This window comes from Terrapene carolina, unplaced genomic scaffold (assembly GCF_002925995.2).
Source record: "Terrapene carolina triunguis isolate 2854851 unplaced genomic scaffold, T_m_triunguis-2.0 Scaffold174, whole genome shotgun sequence".
NCBI classification, from domain to species: domain Eukaryota; kingdom Metazoa; phylum Chordata; order Testudines; family Emydidae; genus Terrapene; species Terrapene triunguis.
The window spans coordinates 985,260-1,004,351 of record NW_020664525.1 but is presented as its reverse complement, the minus strand read 5'-3'; the positions used below and the strand labels follow the sequence as shown (position 1 = coordinate 1,004,351).

The 19,092-nt window shown below is 44.7% G+C and overlaps 1 protein-coding gene across 5 annotated transcripts in view; it reads right to left on the bottom strand.

The window, feature by feature from the left end:
* The window catches only part of LOC112104177 (arf-GAP with GTPase, ANK repeat and PH domain-containing protein 1), a 645,071-nt gene extending 635,736 nt beyond the window's left edge, over positions 1 to 9,335 (bottom strand). For all 5 annotated transcript variants that reach the window (XM_024196351.3, XM_024196345.3, XM_024196347.3 and 2 more), the window contains exon 1: positions 9,053 to 9,335. In XM_024196351.3, coding sequence (XP_024052119.1) covers positions 9,053 to 9,215 — 163 coding nt within the window. In that variant the 5' untranslated portion in view covers positions 9,216 to 9,335. The remainder of the gene's footprint in view (positions 1 to 9,052) is intronic.
* Positions 9,336 to 19,092: the final 9,757 nt, after the last annotated feature.

Genomic DNA, 19,092 nt, shown 5'->3' with positions numbered 1-19,092 from the left:
TCATAGTAACTAAGGCACATGGATGTGCATGCAAATGAAAAATTGCCCTGAATTTTTTTACCCTCAGAAAAATCTATTGGAGTGCCTCAAAAACGTGACATGATATTATTGGGTAATGTGGTATCAAAATTCTACTGTCACTTGTTTGGGTTGATCTGCATTGCATGCTCATTGTTTCAATGATAAACATGTGCAATGTCCATGACCATCTCCTGCGGATAGAACCTTTGCACTACACTACATCGATTGGCACTCACCTGCACTGCTTCCTTTAACACTTATTCACCTTGTGACATAGTTTATCACAACACAATCAGCACTTTATAAACATACACAGCAGATGATCTTTAGACGTCTTATTTAAATAACAACCCAGCCCCAGCTCAAGATTTTACAGTATTTCAGTACAAAGTTCCATGGCTACAGAAGCGTTTAAATTATTCAGTATGGTAAGAGAAGCAGCAGCAGCAGCTCAAGTAATGACAGCAATCCAGCCCAAAAATAGAGTGTGGCGCATGAGTAGCACTGCAGCCAAACTACACTTCATTTAAACAGGATTCTTAAACATGAAGTACACTTGCATGCACATGGGTGTTTCTCCACTAGTTAAAGAAGTCAGCCCAGAACCTGTATTTGCAACCACACATATATCAAGCAATTGTTCAGCAATTATAGTAGCACATTCAATATCCAATTTGAAGAGCCACATAGCATTTGGGTAAGTTATTTCATATACCTGGAAAATAGGTAGAGTCCTCCCCTTCCATGAACTTTGGTTCAATGACCTCTGCCATTTGATTTCTAGGTTTCAATACCTCAGGCAAAAAAAATGTCATAATACTCGTCACCAAAGAAATCTCAGGAGGTAGAGATAATATTGGACTGCCTTCTAATGATGTTGCTGAATCACAGCAAGGTCTTGCACTAAAGCAGTGGTTTTTCAACCTGTTTTCATTTGCAGACCCCTAAAAAATTTCAAATACAGGTGTGGACCCCTTTGGAAATATTAGACATAGTTTGCAGATCACAGGTTGAAAACCACTGCACTAAAGCAGTGGTTCTTAACTAGGGGTACGTGTACCCCTGGGGTACATGGAGGCCTTCCAGTGAGTACATCAACTCATCTAGAGATTTACCTAGGTTTGCAACAGGCTACATAAAAAGTACTAGTAAAGTAGTACAAACTACAATTTCATACAGACAACTTGTTTATGCTGCTCTATATACTACACGCTGAAATGAAAGGACAATATTTGTATGCCAATTGATTTTATGATAGGGTAAATATGAAAAAAAGCAAACAACTTTTCAGTAATACTGTGCTGTGACACTTGTCTTTTTACGTCTGATGTTGTAAGCAAGACAAATCAGATGCCTGAAAGAGGTACAGTAGTCTGGAAAGGTTGAGAGCCACTGCACTGAAGAATAGGGTGTCTAAAGACCAGCCAAAAATAAATCTTATACAAGACCAGTGACTTTAACAGGGTGAGTACTGAGCAATTAAAAAGTTATATTCTTACTTACTAAGACAACTGCCCTTCTTGCAAGCAATGTTTGCTCTTTTCCAGTTTGATTTCATGTATTTTCACCTAGATAGTTATATGACCCCCATCACACTAGTCTAGCCGCGATAAATCGACCCCCGAGCGCTCTCCCATCGACTCCTGTATTCCGCCTTGGTGAGAGGCGCAGTCAGAGTCGACGGGGGAGTGGAAGCAGTCGACTCACCGTAATGAAGACACCACGGTAAGTCCATCTAAGTATGTCAACTTCAGCTACGTTATTCGCGTAGTTGAAATTGCGTAACTTAGATCGATCCCCCCACCCCAGTGTAGACCAGGCCTAAGTCCAGCACTTGTACAATTCTTTTTCCTGTAGTCAGCCTCTGGTCAACAGATTCACTGTTGCAGTGAAACCTGTTATCGAAGGACATCCTGAACGGAAAGTGATCTCTTAATAAGCTAGGTCTAACCTCACAGAAAGCTTAAAATACTATTACCCTTTTTGCTTAAGTGTGTGTTTAGGGAAAGTTAAACAAAAAAAAATGAGAAGATTATGTAATAAGGTCTTTGTAGACCTATAAGGAGGCACACATTAAGTATAGCAGCTTACATCTACATACGCCAGTTCTGATCTTGAAAAATGAGACCATTCAAATTGAATTTTTTATTAGCACATCAAAGTCAGGTTTTCTAAAAACTAAAAATATTGTACATTAGGACTGACTAGATGGAGAGGTGAAAAGGAAGCACAGAAATTGCTAATGCACTGTTGTGTTAATCATCACATAGCCATGACCACATTTTCAAGGGAATGGGGGGGGGGGCACATGACAGATTAGAAGTTTAGCAGGAAGAACAGCAATAACTACGCTATCTGGGACAGGTTACTACCTCATTATGGTATACCAAGTAAAGTTTATTTTATGAGTATGCAGGTGTTTACTTTGTGTCTTGCAGCTATTGGTGCAATAATGGTGGTTTTTGAATTAGTAACCACAAGAACCTAATGCAATTCCAACTCCAAAAATGAGCAATACACTTCTGTTTTTCCTTTTCTACCATTTAGTCCCTATTTTTTTGTATTATTCTCACATCACACCTGGTATTGATATACTAGAACTATTCCTGTTATGGGAATATTAGTGTGCTCTCAAATCAAGGAAAACAGAGCTAAAAGAAGCCACCAGCTTTAAGAGCCAAATTCCTTCCTCCCCCAATCCACCACCCCCTCCAAGGGTTGCTTCAGATGCCACCTTTCAGGTCCACTGACCCACAAGTAGTAGGACGGGAGGTTTAAAGGTGACCTGGCAAAAGAAAACTAAAATTGGACTTCAACCTATTTTATACATTAAAAAAAAAAAAATAAGTCTTTGCAGCTGCCCTTTAAAACTCACCTGCCCTCTCCCCTAAATTAGAAATTCAGGTCTTAGCTACTCTCAAACACGGATGTTATTTCTCTAGTCACATGACGTGAAAGCAAACAATAAGCAATGCAGAGGAAAATTATTTTTAAGACAATTGCTAGAATTTAGTTGGTTACTTAATTCAGTAACCATCATTCCGGAGGCATTACATCTTTGAATCTTTTAGCTATTCCACCCTTCCAATTAAAGGGAGCGAGCTTCACACTGAACATTCTGGGACATATAGCAAGACCTTCACCAAATCTGAAGGCTATCCAATTAACATATCCAAAATTTTAAAGTAAAATACCCTTACCCATCCCCCCGCAAAAAAAACCCTTTAGGCTTTCTATACATCCTAAAGAAGCAAATGAAGGGGGGGAAAAACAGTTCTTTTATATCCTTTGCAGATGTCAATTAAAGTTCATCTTTCAGCCCCAGTCCTTTGGTGTTTGAGTAAAAGCAGGTGTAACCCACCCCCTGCGCACACTTGGTTCCTGACTCTCCCCAATACAAGGGAATCTATTCTGATCAGCACCTGAAGCAATGTTTTACCAAATTAGCCCCACCCAACACAGTCTACTACACATATCCACAATTAATAGTTGTGCTATATATAGCATTGGCAGGGGGAAATTTGGTAAAGGTGTGTTTGCAGAAGGCTATGTTGAAGGAACTAGGCTAATATAGTGCCCATCTTTAAAAAAGGGAATAAGGAGGATCCGGGGAACTATAGGCCAGTCAGCCTCACCTCAGTCCCTGGAAAAATCATGGAGCAGGTCCTCAAGGAATCAATTATGAAACACTTAGAGGAGAGGAAAGTGATCAGGAACAGTCAGCATTGATTCACCAAGGTGAAGTCGTGCCTGACTAACCTAATTGCCTTCTATGAGGAGATAACTGGCTCTGTGGATGAGGGGAAAGCAGTGGATGTGTTATTCCTTGACTTTAGCAAAGCTTTTGATACGGTCTCCCACAGTATTCTTGCCGGCAAGTTAAAGAAGTATGGGCTGGATGAATGGACTGTAAGGTGGATAGAAAGCTGGCTAGATCGTTGGGCTCAACAGGTAGTGATCAATGGCTCCATGTCTAGTTGGCAGCCGGTTTCAAGCGGAGTGCCCCAAGGGTCGGTCCTGGGGCCGGTTTTGTTTAATATCTTTATTAATGATCTGGAGGATGGTGTGGACTGCACTCTCAGCAAGTTTGCAGATGACACTAAACTGGGAGGTGTGGTAGATACACTAGAGGGTAGGGATCGGATACAGAGGGACCTAGACAAATTAGAGGATTGGGCCAAAAAAAACCTGATGAGGTTCAACAAGGACAAGTGCAGAGTCCTGCACTTAGGACGGAAGAATCCCATGCACTGCTACAGACTAGGGACCAAATGGCTAGGTAGCAGTTCTGCAGAAAAGGACCTAGGGGTCACAGTGGACGAGAAGCTGGATATGAGTCAACAGTGTGCTCTTGTTGCCAAGAAGGCTAACGGCATTTTGGGCTGTATAAGTAGGGGCATTGCCAGCAGATCGAGGAACGTGATTGTTCCCCTTTATTCGACATTGGTGAGGCCTCATCTGGAGTACTGTGTCCAGTTTTGGGCCCCACACTACAAGAAGGATGTGGAAAAATTGGAAAGAGTCCAGCGGAGGGCAACAAAAATGATTAGGGGTCTGGAGCACATGACTTATGAGGAGAGGCTGAGGGAACTGGGATTGTTTAGTCTCCACAAGAGAAGAATGAGGGGGGATTTGATAGCTGCTTTCAACTACCTGACGGGGGGGTTCCAAAGAGGATGGAGCTCGGCTGTTCTCAGTGGTGGCAGATGACAGAACAAGGAGCAATGGTCTCAAGTTGCAGTGGGAGAGGTCTAGGTTGGATATTAGGAAACACTATTTCACTAGGAGGGTGGTGAAGCACTGGAATGCGTTACCTAGGGAGGTGGTGGAGTCACCTTCCTTGGAGGTTTTTAAGGCCCGGCTTGACAAAGCCCTGGCTGGGATGATTTAGTTGGGAATTGGTCCTGCTTTGAGCAGGGGGTTGGACTAGATGACCTCCTGAGGTCCCTTCCAACCCTGATATTCTATGATTCTATGAACAGTGTTGAAGGTTGTGGTAGCTGTATTATGGGTAAAAAGTGTGCCTGTGGATGAAGAATTAGAAATGATGTATTATAAGACAAAATCTAGACCAAGTAACTTAAGCGGTCAGTTATGTTGTGTGTAGCAACCAAAAGTACCACAACAAAGTTTGGTGTAGTAGGTAATGATGGTTTAATTACAGACCACAGATCACTAAATGATGTCCTATCATACTGCCAAGAATTACTAAAATATTACTGATGCTAGAAGTACCATTCAATGGTTAAGCTTTCATAATCAAATGCTAGTTGGAGCTGATAAAAGCAGGGGAGAGTGGAACATGAAAACTGATCCAATTTCATTAATTATCTTTCACTTAATGGCATCAACATGCCTGCTGTAACACTCAGATATTAAATCCCAAATATTTTGGGCATCTCAGGATATATTTGATAAATTACTTAAAACAACCGTTTTAAATCACTGTACACAAAGACTACTACACATTACTTTCTTCAGTTACTGCTTGGGGTTTTGTAGCATTTAAGGAATATTGATAGGTTAATTAAATCTCAAGTGTAACAAATGAAAATTAGAACTCATTTTATACTTCAGTTAGGTGGTGTTTGAACTTGAAGACAAAGGCACAAACTTGTGCCAAAATATATTAAATACAAAAACAACAAAATGTCTAAGTTTTAATTGAACAGTTTTTAAACAAAACATTTCCAAGCAGTGACTGAACACAAATATTGCAACTCTAAGAACCTAAAGTGAAACTGACATTATGGATTGTCATAACTCAGGCAAAGATATGCACAAGTTCACAAATATTAGCAAGTTTTTTTGTAATGCTTTAAACACTACCCTTGAGAATCATGTACGGTAAGCAATTTACTACAATACAGGTTCAGTGAGGTAGCACATTTGATGATTGCCAAATACATTTACTTCTATAGGATTAAATACAACTCAAGGGCTAAATGAATGCAAAGAAATTACAACAAAAGAAATCATAAGTAACATGGGGTCAAGGGTTGTAGCTGGCTGAGTTTCAAGATATTTCAATAGTTCTTGTTCCAGCAGCTGCACTGACATAACCCACTGAATCATTTTTTAAAAGGTATTAAAGTTAAAATAATAATGTCACAATAGCTTTTTAAATTAAAGATTTATGGTACTTACAATTTTAAAGGGATTTGTTAGATGAAGGACTTTTTTTTACTTAGGGAGTTCTCAGAATGATGTTGTATTTTTTAATTCATTAAAATAAGCCTCACTCAGTTATTAGATTTCAAATCCGTTCTAATCTGACTCCATCAGAAATCCAGCAAGTATAGTATTTGCAGAGGTATCAGACATATTCCTCTCTACTACTAGATTGGTTGTATCTGCTAAGGTATAAGTGGCAAAGTTATACTCCATTTTAGCCAAAATTTGTCATGCCATACATATCAGTTTTCCTGCAACTACCCCCCTACATTTCACGTAACTACTAGTCACTATGGAGTTGTATACAAACCACAGCAAGTTATACAGTATATTACCACGTTTTGTTTGTTACTTACTCAAATATGTCAAATTTGCAAACTAATTTGAAAGACAACTTTCTTGGGGAAGGTCCCTTGGAGAATATACCAATATTTCATAAATATCACTACGTTCAATGAAGCTCAGACAGAAGTACAGATATTTGTTTCTTATATAATCAAAAGAAGCTGAGCTAATATAGAGAGTATAGTAATCTTACACACTGTAGGAAATTACTGTGGATCTGATCAATTATCCCTGAAGATGTCTATATTCTTTAAAGCAAAGTGAACATGAATGAAGAGTGAGCTTGTTAACTTGAATGTTATAATCCAATGGTTGATTAAATAGAATGCCACACAAGATTCTCAGTTACCAGGAAAGCCTTCAGAACATAAGGTAGTATGATTTTAAAAGGTCTTTTTTTCATTCATGTTTCTCATGAGTCAGTTTTACTGGTTTCCTGACTCACTGTCCAATGCAAGTTACACAGCTACAAAATGCCGTGAGAAATTTTTACTCATCAACTCCTAGACACAGCTTTTGAAGTGCATCCTAGTTTTATTAGAAACCTCAATAATTTTCATATGAAGTGAGCCAGATATAGATAATCTGGGATAAACGAGAATACACACATAAATCATATGCTATGTAGACAGCTATACACACAGTTTGATTTTACATTCCCTCTAGATGGATCAACAGATCAGTGGAAAAATTGATGCATTATAGAGAGCCTCTTCTAATCTAAAATCTTGTTAGAAGGATGAATATGCACTTGTTTGTAGCAGGACATTTAGGGCATCTTATCTACAGAAGATGATGCATAACCTTCATAACTCATGTTACCTATCAATTAAAACATTCTGAAGCAGGGCATTTTCTCTCCCTGAGGGAGAAAAAATGATAGTACTGAGAAAGAAGTGGTTGCTCGTGTTGCATTCTTCCAACAATGCATGTTAATAAGTTTCCATTACCTTCAATGAAAAGTAAAGGAGAGGAATCAGAAACAGGAGCAAGCAGAATGACAACCATATGCTATGATTTCAGGTAAGTTACAAGCACCACAAAGCAAAACACAGCAGTATGATGTGTTTGTTTGAACCCTTCTCCCCACCCCCATGCATCACTGGATCAAATGATGTCTCTTATCAAATTGGTCATTGCTATCATTCTGTGTTTTGCTATTCAGATCTATTATGCTATTCAAATGCTAACTCACTATGTAACATTATATGTATGCCTCCACTCAAATTGTATTTCATAATACTCAGATGGGTAATTAAGTCTTTCAAATGACTGTGCCTCAACAGCATCTATTCCTATAAGGTTTTCATTACAGGTGCTTTCAAAATACAAAACAGACACCCAAGCTGAATGGTTTTAGCTAGATGTCAATTCCAAATGTTATTCTGCTAACTTGATTTCTGCTTCAGATTAATGGCAGGACCACCATATATGTTAAAGCTACAGGTCATAACTCAGTAGGTCCCCTACAGTAAAGAGAATACTCAAAGCTATTGCTAAAGTCTGTAATTACTGCCCTAAATTTGCTCCAGGTCATCAACTTTTGACCTTGATACAGTAGCTTCCTTATATCATATACAGTTTTTCCTCCAATGCACGCCCATACTGCTGCATCACCACATCTAAGAAAAAGTTTATCTTAGCTGAGTTTTCAGAAGCAATGGATTTTTAATCATGCACATCCAAGACCGTTCAATAGCCTACTCAGATCTGTCCTTTAGGTATATGTATATACACATCTATGAAGTAAAACTGGTTCTCTCTACTATGCAGACTCCACACCTATGTTTTTACACTGTACATACTGTTGTCTTATAAACCAGCTGTAGATCTTGCTTGCCCTTTAATATACCCAAATCAGAATGTATAGCATAAGGGTTTACAACACAAACAGAACAGAATGCCAAAGAATTCCTTGCACCAAGTCCCTCCGAATGCAGGAAAGACTGATCCCCGGCTTAGCCTACCGAGATCGCTATCCTCCCTATCCTGGCAGCAATCTGCAAGCACCTAGAAACTTGACTCCAGTGCTCTGCTCCCCCGTCCCAAGCCTCAGCACAATTCAGCTTTAGCTAGGTGGGAGATCTACGCTGCTCCTCTGCACCGAAACAGACCCACTATCCCATGCGGAGAAGAGGGCGGTAATGAAGAACCAAGCCCCTGGGCATCGGCATCCACTGCACAGGACGGATCCAACCAGCCCCGCTCTTGCGCCTCAAAGCAGCCCAACCAGCAATACAGCCAGCCCACAGGCAGCCTGCAGGGCAGCATCCAGGGCACTGCAGGCAGGGACGCTGGTGCAGCTCCCCCAAGCAGGGCAGCGTCCACACACAGGCACAGCAGGCAGGACCCCAGAGCAACCCCTACCAGGCACAGCAGCATCATCCACCCCTGCGGGCACTGCGGGCAAGGCCCTGGCACAGTCCCATCCCACCCCCCCGGCCCAGCCCCCCATGCACAGGCGGCAGCCCCCCCCCGCACGGCCCGGCCCGGCCCGGCCCGGCGCCCTTACCCTCGATGGCGATGACATGCTCGCGGAGCTGGCCCTGCAGCGCCGGCTCGTCCACCCGCTCCAGCAGCTCGTAGACGGAGTAGATGTTGGGGTGCACGGACTCGAAGCGCTGGATCTCGGCGCGGATGGCTGCCGAGTTGGCCAGCTGCTGCTGGTAGCTCATGGCGCGGCCGCTCGGCTCGGGTCCGCGCCGGCAGCGCCACCCCCTCCCCGCGGGCACAGGGGGCCGCCCGGCAGCCGCACAGCCCGCCCGCTGTCACTTCATCGCGGCGGCCCGCGGGGGCCCCAGCCCCACGGCGGGGCGGATACTGGCGGCTCCTGACCCCCGCCGGCCAACGGCTGCCCGGCCCGGCCTCGCTGTGGTGCCCGGTGCCGCGAGCAGCCGAGGGGGGCGGGGGAGGGGCCGGGCACCCCGCACGCAACAGAACCTCGCTCGGCCACCCCGCTACAGCTACCGCGTCCTTCTCCGCGGCACGCTCACGCAGGCCACGCCCCCTCTCCTTACGTCACCGCGCTCCCCTGCTGCCACGCCCCCTCCCCGGTCCCTGCGCGCTGCTTCCTGGGAGTTGTAGTCCCTGCGAGGCACCTGGCCCTGCACAGCCTGGACGGAAAGGGGGTGAGAATGGAGATCAGGGAGTGGGACGGGGGAGCATCAGGGGGCGGGATGGGGCGGGACAGGGGGAGGGTTAAGGGGCGGGACGGGGAAGGGGGAACAAGGAGAATCAGCGGGCGGGGAAAGGGGAGGATCAGGGGGCGGGAAGGGGGAGGAGGGAGAAACAGGGGGCGGGATGGGGCAGGGAAGGGGGAGGATCAGGGGGCGGGAGGGGGAAGTGAAGGGGAGGAGGGTGGATCCAGGGGGGAGGAGGAGGGAGGCTCAAGGGGGCTGCGGGAGGGGGAAGGAGATGATGAGAGAGAGGTAGTGCTAAATCAGTGCCTGCTGCCCTGTACCCCTCACTCCCACCCTGAAGCCTGTTATGTTCAGGGCCTAGGAAAAGAAAAGTTAGATAAAAACATAAAAGGCTCTTGCCAGAAGGTTGCACCGCACCACTACTTTATTTCTTAAAAACCAGAATCTTAACAAACGAGAACCAAAGAAGAGAGACAGATAAAGCAGACTGCTCCCTAAGGCAGAGAGACACAACTCACCACACCTTGCTCTAGGCTAGCTCTTTGCATACTGATTGCTTGCTGCTATACCTAGATCACATGTTTCCCTATAGAGGCCCCAGCCTGCAAGCAGGACCAGGAAAACCTTTGAAATGTAAAGTGATAGCCCTCAATTTTAACACAGTTCTCAATACGTCACTAGGCTCATCTCTGTAGGGAACAGGGATTGAAGTCCCTGAGGCACACTTGTAATGGCTACCATCTTGACTAATACATGGGGGATTGAACCAGGGACCTATAGAGCTAAAAGTATGAATTACTAAAGCTTCAGCTAAACATCCAAGCTGCTTTAACTTGTGGCTGTAACAACTCATATCCTCTGCGGTCTGTGGATCACCACAAACGGTGACTTGTAACATACACTCACCAGTGGGTTACACATTCTCAGTGCAAAGGGAGAAAACTATCTGAAACCATGCAGCGGGGGGTATCGTGATGGGGGGAAAGTCATCTCTTTAGCGGGAACCAGATTTTCTTTCCCTTCCCCCCTTGCCCTCAAGTGTGGGTCAACATCAAATTGGAAAGCAACCCTGCCAAGAGTGCACGCATCTCATTGAGTGACCAGCCACATGGACTTGTGCTCCATTCCCACATGCCCCCCTTTCCTCTCTGGTCAGGACCTCACTCAGCTTGTCTCCTTGAATTGGTATGTGGAAGGGACCAAACCTTTGCTCATTTTGTGAGGCACCTTGAACATTTTCTGCACCCTTGAAAACTTAATAATAAATTAATAAATATTGAAAATAGCTCACCTTGACCAAAGCCAGAGGACTTTGACCACATGTGACAGAGATAATCAGGGACATTGCTTATAACAATAGTGGAGGAGAGGGAGATTTGGTTGAATGACATACTCACATGGAACCCTGAAGCCCCACAGTATGGCACTGACTGAAATAGACCCCTATCACTACTGTACTGACTCCAAATTCCAGATTAAAGAGGCATGGTATCTAATCTATCTACTATAGTCTCTTGCATTTCTATTACATTCACCCATGTACTAACCAACAAATTTGCATTAAATGTTGGATTGCAGTAGTCTGTGACTGCACTTCATTCTGGTCTATCTCATTAGGGGGTGAAAGCCATTTAGTGACTTTATTTTGTAAGTGACTGCAGGCTGTGTGGGCTGGATGTTTTTCCAGTTTGCCCAGGGCAGCAGAAATACTAGAGCCAGAGCTGGTGTCAATCCATAATATGGATCCATTCACCCAAAGATCACTGATACCAAATGTGCATCCTAACACCCTGTCAGCAGAGCATGGAATGTCATCTGTAGCAATGCTTACCAGTATGGATCTATCAATAAGACCACTGATGAAAGGTGAAGTCATACTGAAAGGTGAACTGTCAGACCGGAGGAAGATAATGAGTGGTGTTCCTCAGGGATCAGTCTTGGAACTAATCTTCTTTAACATTTTCACTAATGACCTTGGCACAAAAAGTGGGAGTGTGCTAATAAAATTTGCAGATAACACAAAGTTGGGAGGTATTCCCAATACGGCGGAGGGCCGGAATATCATACAAGAAGATCTGGACAACTTTGTAAACTGGAGTAATAGAACTTGGATGAAATTTAATAGTGCAAAGTGCAAGGTCATAATCTTAGGGACTAACAACTAGAATTTTTGCTATTAGCGGGGAATGAGTTGGAAATGACAGAGGCGGAGAAAGACCTGGGTATATTAGCTGATCACAGGATGACTATGAGCCGCCAGTGTGATGCAACTGTGAAAAAGGCTAATGCGATCCTAGCATGCATCAGGGTAGGTATTTCCAGTAGAGATAGGGAAGTGCATTATACAAGGCACTGGTGAGACCTCATCTGGAATACTGTGTGCAGTTCTAGGCTCCCATATATAAGAAAGATTAATTCAAACTGGAACAAGGGCAGAGAAGGGCTACGAGGATGATCTGAGGAATGGAAAGCCTACCTTATTAGAGGAGACTCAACGAGCTTGGCTTGTTTAGCATAACCAAAAGAAGGCTGAGGGGAGATATGATTGCCTCTCTACAAATCCATCAGAGGGATAAATACCAGGGAGGAAGAGGAGTTATTTAAGTTAAGCTCCAATGTGGACACAAGAACAAATGGATGTAAACTGGCCATCAACAATATTAAGCTTGAAATTAAATGAAGGTTTCTAGCCATCAGAGGAATGAAGTTCTGGAACAGCCTTCCAAGAGGAGCAGTGGGGGCAAAAAACCTAACTGGCTTCAAGACTGAGCTTGATTGTTTACGGATGGGATGGTATGATGAGACTGCCTACAATGGCATGCTAGCAGCACATATCTCCAAAGGCCACCCATCTGGGTTTTACCCACACAGTCTGGGTTTTGGCTTCTGTGTCTGGGTGCCATTTAAGGTTGCCAAGTGCCAGTTTTTGACTTGAAAGTCTGGTTGAAAAGGGGACCTGGCAACCCTAATGTAGGAATGTGTTGCTCCCTAATCATAAGCCTTGAAGAACGGCAAACTGTTCCCTCGGAATTGAGGCGGGAGTGACCTTGTTCTAGTGCCTATGTTTGGAAAACATATTGGCTAGCCTGATAGTACCTTTGCAGCTGGCTGTTCACGCGCACAATAGATGAGTTTGCTATCTTGTATAATTGCACACTGCGTGTATCCTGCCTGCCTTCTGAATGGGCAAAGATGTAACCACTAAGAAAAGTTGTAAACAAAGTAAGGAGAGAAATAAAAACCCCAGGAAAAGTTTTCCTGGGAGGCTTTTGGCTTGAGGCTTTTTGCAGGAGGCTTGTAAAGCCCTCTGGCTACCAACAAACCTGGCGTTCTGTTTCCTTTCCTGTGTCGTCACCACTGCAGCTGGTGACCCCGACGTGATACCCCTCTACTCACCGGCTGGAGATGCCGAGCGCGCCCGCGGCTGTTTGCCGCCCCTAATTCGTGAGTATGGGGGGGAGACTTTCCAGTGCCCAGAAGGAGCACGCAAGAGAGTTACATAAGATTATACGGCAGCGATCATGCATCGCTGTCCCGGTCGCTCATATTGAGGACCTTCTAAGGGAAATAGATCGCCAGTGCCCCTGGTATCCGGACCGCGGGTCTTTACAGCTTTTTGATTGGATACGGATTGGGATTACCTTGTATAATGAACCCCGTGCCCCAGTTCAGCACCTGCTGCTCTGGCAGCGTTGTAAGGAGGCGCTGGAGGGGTTCGGCCCCGATGGCCTTAAGCCGGTTTCCCCTTTGCCCCCAGGTGATGGGCCACCCCCCTCCTGCCCGCAGCTGACCCTCCCTGCGCCGCCGCCCGTGGCGGCGCCCCCATGCCTACCGGTCGGGCGGGGGGGCGCTGACGCCGCGGCGGTGCAGCCAGCGCGCAAGGCCGGTCTCTTGACCGGCGAAGAATCCAGCTGTGGGTTCGAGGCGTTCCCCGTCTCTTGGTGGGATAATGGAAATGGGGGGGAGATAGTGGATTGGGAGGCTCTCCCCTACTCGGTTCTGCGCGAGCTCCGCAAGGCGGTTCGTGAGACCGGGGTGCGGTCCACTTTCACCCTGGGGATCATGGAAGGTGTGTCAAACAGTTATTCCTTGCTCCCCCAAGATTGGAAAGACATGTGTCGCATGGTGCTGTCTCCCGCGCAATATGTTCTGTGGGACAGCAAGTACCAGCGAGAGGCGCTTGCGGCAGCAGCAGAAGGTGGGGGGGCCTATCTTGCTAAGCAGTTGTATGGCACAGGGCAGTTTTTGAGCATCCCCCAGCAGGTGGAGGGCACGCCCCGGGCAGCTTATCCCTGGTGGTCTAGTGGTTAGGATTCGGCGCTCTCACCGCCGCGGCCCGAGTCCGTGGGCGGATGATGGAGGGGGCTACATCTTAACCTGTGGGGCCGTGATTTATTAACGCTTTAATTGCCACCATTCATATTGATGATTAGGCGTACGGCCCTCCCCCTCCGTTGGCTTACTGAAGAGCCCGTATGGGTTGCACAGTGATCGCTTCCTCTGAAAAAGCTGGAGGCCCTCCAGCACTTGGTTAATGACCAGCTACGGGCAGGGCATGTGGAGGAGTCCACTAGCCCCTTTAATACCCCCGTGTTTGTAAGCACAAAAGACTGGGAAAGTTAATTGTGACCCTTTTTAAGTAAGAATCTTTAAGCTGTGAATAGCTTTGGATCTGGAAGCAAGCCAGAAAGCATCTGTATTAATGCAATTTTCTAACTAATAAGGTAGAAGCCACTGAAACCTGGGCTGCCTATGAAACAAATACAAGGAAACATTTTAAGCAATGACTGACTGCCCAGAAGGGGTAGACCTCTGTTCTTTTGTTTTTCAGATCATCAGAGAAAACGGATGCCAGCTAAACAGCATTCAATGTACCATGCATTTACTGGCACAATAGGGATTATTTTTGTGTTTTATGGCAAAAATTGTTGTTAAAAATTGCATACCAACAGTCTTTGGAAACAAGGACATGGAAGGTTAACCCACTCCCCATATTGCCAATGGGATCCTTCTGGCTACCTCAGATTTTTAGCCAGAGGGCTGGGGAGGGAGGAAAGCAATTAGACACCTGAGGTTGTACTGAGTGAACTCCTCAAAAGTGGGTGTGCTTGGCCCGGTTTGTTGCTCCAAAGCTCTGTAATAAAGTTATTTTACTGGAAGAGTGCAGGTTTCCTTTGTAGGTTAAGAGAAGCCAAGAAGAGAAGAGGAAAAAGCACAGAATGAGTTAACTGAGAGGAAGATACAGCTTGCAGGCTCATCCAAGGTCACAGCCAAAACTTGGCTGACCCCCAAGACAAGGGGGGGGCTTAAATGTGCCCAAGCAACTAAGATCTGCAAAATACAGACAATGCATTAATGAAATGTGTTAGGTTTTTTCTCACAGGAAGAAAAGTGCTACTCAAAGACCCTAGCACCCCTGCCATTAATTAAAACCAGGAGACTGAGTCTATGTAAAGTCCATCAACGAAAGACTGCTTTGGCTCCATGCTGGAAACGCCCTTTCCAAGTCCTGTTAACCACCAACACTGCTGTGAAGTGCCAAGGACTGACTGCCTGGACCCATGCTTTTCACTGCAAAAAGACCCCTCCACCTCGGGAGGACTTTCTGACTGATGATAAGCCTATTTCTCCTTCTAGTTCTGCTGTGCCGTCTGGACAGCAGGAAAAAGGAAAAAAAGACAAGGTGAAGTGCTAGTAACCTCTCCCTTGTCCACTGACAGACCTACTGTTGCTTTGAATTTCTCTAGAAGACACAAAACCACTACAGGGTGATGTGCTAGTAACCTCTCCCCTGTATGATGCTGAACCATGACTGTTTCAGGAAAAGAGAAGAAGGAACACTTGCTTATTGAAACCACAAAGTCCAGGAATTCCTGACTACAAGAGACATTAAGAACTGACCCTGGTGAAGAAACAAAGAATCATACATTGGCAGGAAGAAACCTGTGGAACCCATGCTTGGGAATGTGGTATTGATTGGATTTTGGGGTTTATTCTACAGGCTGCGCCCTGTGGTTTTGGATAAGTCCCTCAGCATGTATTGCCCCTGCCATTTCCTTCATTACACTATTACCCCTGTAACACATCCAAATACAGACAATGACCCAGAAGTTGCTGACAGAGATGGTATTGAATATCACTGAGGCTGGGAAGGCATTGCAGTGGGATCTAGCATGTTCAGGCTTGGCCCACTGCCCTTACAGACACATCAGGAGTACCATCTGATCTGTGGCCATGGAGACATACTTGAAAACTTTTTGGGTGGAAGTGCAGACGTTCTCAGTGCTCCTTCCAAGCATATGGACCGGTAGAGGGGGTGTGGGCTCCCACATACCAAATCCTGCCGGGTCCATGGGGAGGATGCATGTGGGATTGGGTAATTCACCAAGACATCTGGGAAATTAAACTACCTGGTATGCCCAGTTGATTTTAGTCAGTGCTCCTGGGATTACACCCTGACAGGACACTTACTTTTTCAAGCTAACGACAGCTGTGTGTATATTAAGGACACCACACTACAAGACATTTGGGTCCACCTGGCAAAAGTATTAAATCAATCTGATTTCTGCCTGGCCGTTGCCCCGAAAATGCAAGGTCTGTTAAGTACTTGCCTTGTTCCTGTCTGCAAATCACCCAGCAATATTTGGGGTGTGAGACAGTAAAAGAAATGCGCTGTTTTAAGCTTACTGATAATAGCAACCGCATGCAATAGCAAATTGATATGCTGAAATGTTATGCTTAAGCCATTTGCTAGGATGTTTTTCCTCCTTGGTGGAATTATATTTAGTTATAGCCACCCTTAGAGTGGATAGAGACCCTTTTATGGTATGAGGTCTTAGTTTTGATTTTTGGCGTTTTACTTGGCTGCTTTGTTTAATGCTTACTTAATCTAGTGGCGTTGTGTATGCTATCCTGTAAAGGTGCTTTGTCTAAACACCGCATATAAAATAAAACAGGGGGGGATGTAGGAATGTGTTGCTCCCTAATCATAAGCCTTGAAGAACGGCAAACTGTTCCCTCGGAATTGAGGCGGGAGTGACCTTGTTCTAGTGCCTATGTTTGGAAAACATATTGGCTAGCCTGATAGTACCTTTGCAGCTGGCTGTTCACGCGCACAATAGATGAGTTTGCTATCTTGTATAATTGCACACTGCGTGTATCCTGCCTGCCTTCTGAATGGGCAAAGATGTAACCACTAAGAAAAGTTGTAAACAAAGTAAGGAGAGAAATAAAAACCCCAGGAAAAGTTTTCCTGGGAGGCTTTTGGCTTGAGGCTTTTTGCAGGAGGCTTGTAAAGCCCTCTGGCTACCAACAAACCTGGCGTTCTGTTTCCTTTCCTGTGTCGTCACCACTGCACCCTAAATGACACCCGACCCAAAAGTCCAGTTACCGTGGTATAGGGGGAGGCACTGGGTCATTAACCTGCATTAATGTTCAGCCAGGGCCGCCTCCTACCTGCAGGCAGGCTCCTTGAGACAATCCAGCGAGTGATGGGGGCGGGGGGGAGGAGCAAGCGATGGGAGAAGAGTTGGAGCAGGGGTGGGACCTTGGGGGAAGAGGTGGGGCAGGGACGGGGCCTCGGGGGTCTGGTTACCATCCAATAGAAAGATGGCAACCCTAGACACTAGATAGGGAGGGCTCTGAGTTACTACAGAGAATTCTTTCCCAGGTGTCTGGCTGGTGGATCTTGCTGAAATGCTCAGGGTCTAACTGATCACCATAATTGGGGTCAGGAAGGAATTTTCCTCTGGGTCAGATTGGCAGGGGTTTTCGCCTTCCTCTGCAGCAGAGGGCTTGGGTCACTTTAAACTAGTGCATTCTCTGTAACTTGAAGTCTTTAAATCATGATTTGAAGACTTCAGTAACTCAGCCAGAGATTAGGGTTCTATTACAGGAGTGGGTGTGGGTGAGGGTCTGTGGCCTGCAATGTGCAGGAGGTCAGACTCTAGATGCTCGTGATGGACTCTTCTGGCCTTAAAGCAGGGGTTCTCAAACTGGGGGTCGGGACCCCTCAGGGGATTGCAAGGTTATTACAGAGGGGGTCGTGAGCTGTTAGTCTCCACCCCAAACCCCACTTTGCATCCAGCATTTATAATGGTGTTAAAAATATAACAAAGTGTTTTTAATTTATAAGAGGGTCACACTGTGTGAAAGGGGTCAACAGTACAAAAGTTTGAGAACCACTGTCTTAAAGTCTATGAATCTATGAGACATAACTCAGTGGTTCCTCAGAAGCATTGCAGAGCTTTGCATCACTGTTTGCTTTTGACCATTAAATAACTAAAAAGGACAAAAGACAGAATGTTAATTTAAAATGCTCTAGACAAGTTACTTTGCATCAATAATTGCAGTAGTAAAAGTTCAAGCATTAACATGTCAGTTATTTGCATTTCTATCTTTTAAAAAAAAATGACAACTACAATCCATAGTATATTAGAGGGGTTGTAAAATACAGTATTGCTTTGTGAGCCCTGCCATGGCCTCAACAGAGAACTGAAGTCCCAGTTTCAAGTTAAATAAAATATCATTCTGAGATAAAAACAACAAGGAGTCCGGTGGCACCTTAAAGACTAACAGATTTATTTGGGCATAAGCTTTCATGGGTAAAAACCTCACTTCTTCTGAGATAGAAACCCTTGAAAGCAGTTGACTGTAAACTAAATACTTTTCATTACCCCGGTACATTTTTACATGATTAGCATAAAACAAATCCTACTAACAGCACTGGTTTTGAATTTGTGGCCTAAATTATAACATCTTCTAGAAGACCATAACGTAATATAGACAAACTAGCAAGAGCTCCAGAAAGAAAAATTGTGCCTTTCTAATCTAGTAGAATTATTTCACCAAGTAAACACAATAGTGGATAAAAGAGTTTATATGTAATTTATTGAGTCCTTCCAAAAGCCCTTTCACAAAATCACTGCCACTGGGTGTACAGATCCTATTCTGGCCTGGCATGGAAATAGTTAATCCCTTTTCCTCTGGGAAGTGCCACAACTGTCTCTCATCACCACAGAGACACTCAGGATGAGGCAGAAACGACTCTGGAAAGGGGAAAGGACCGCCTCCAGCATAAATAAGAACTTAGGTGATGCATGGTGAGTTTGATGTGTGTTATTGGTTAATATAAAATGTGTGTTATTGTTTGTAGGTTGGTAGAGAGTTTGGAGAGAAAAACATTAGTGTTTTTTCTTTAAGGAATGAAAGGAACAATGCAGTTTATAAATTTCTCAGATGAACTGGAGATTTGGATTTTTTTTTTAATGGGGCTGTTCTGGCATTTGGGTGTGTCAGGAAGGAGTTAAAATTCAGCCAGCAAAAAAGACAGAAACTGCTGAGAAGCAAGGACATAGTTTCTGTCAATACATAATAACTTAGTTCAGCTTATCGGTAAGAAGGAACAAAGCCT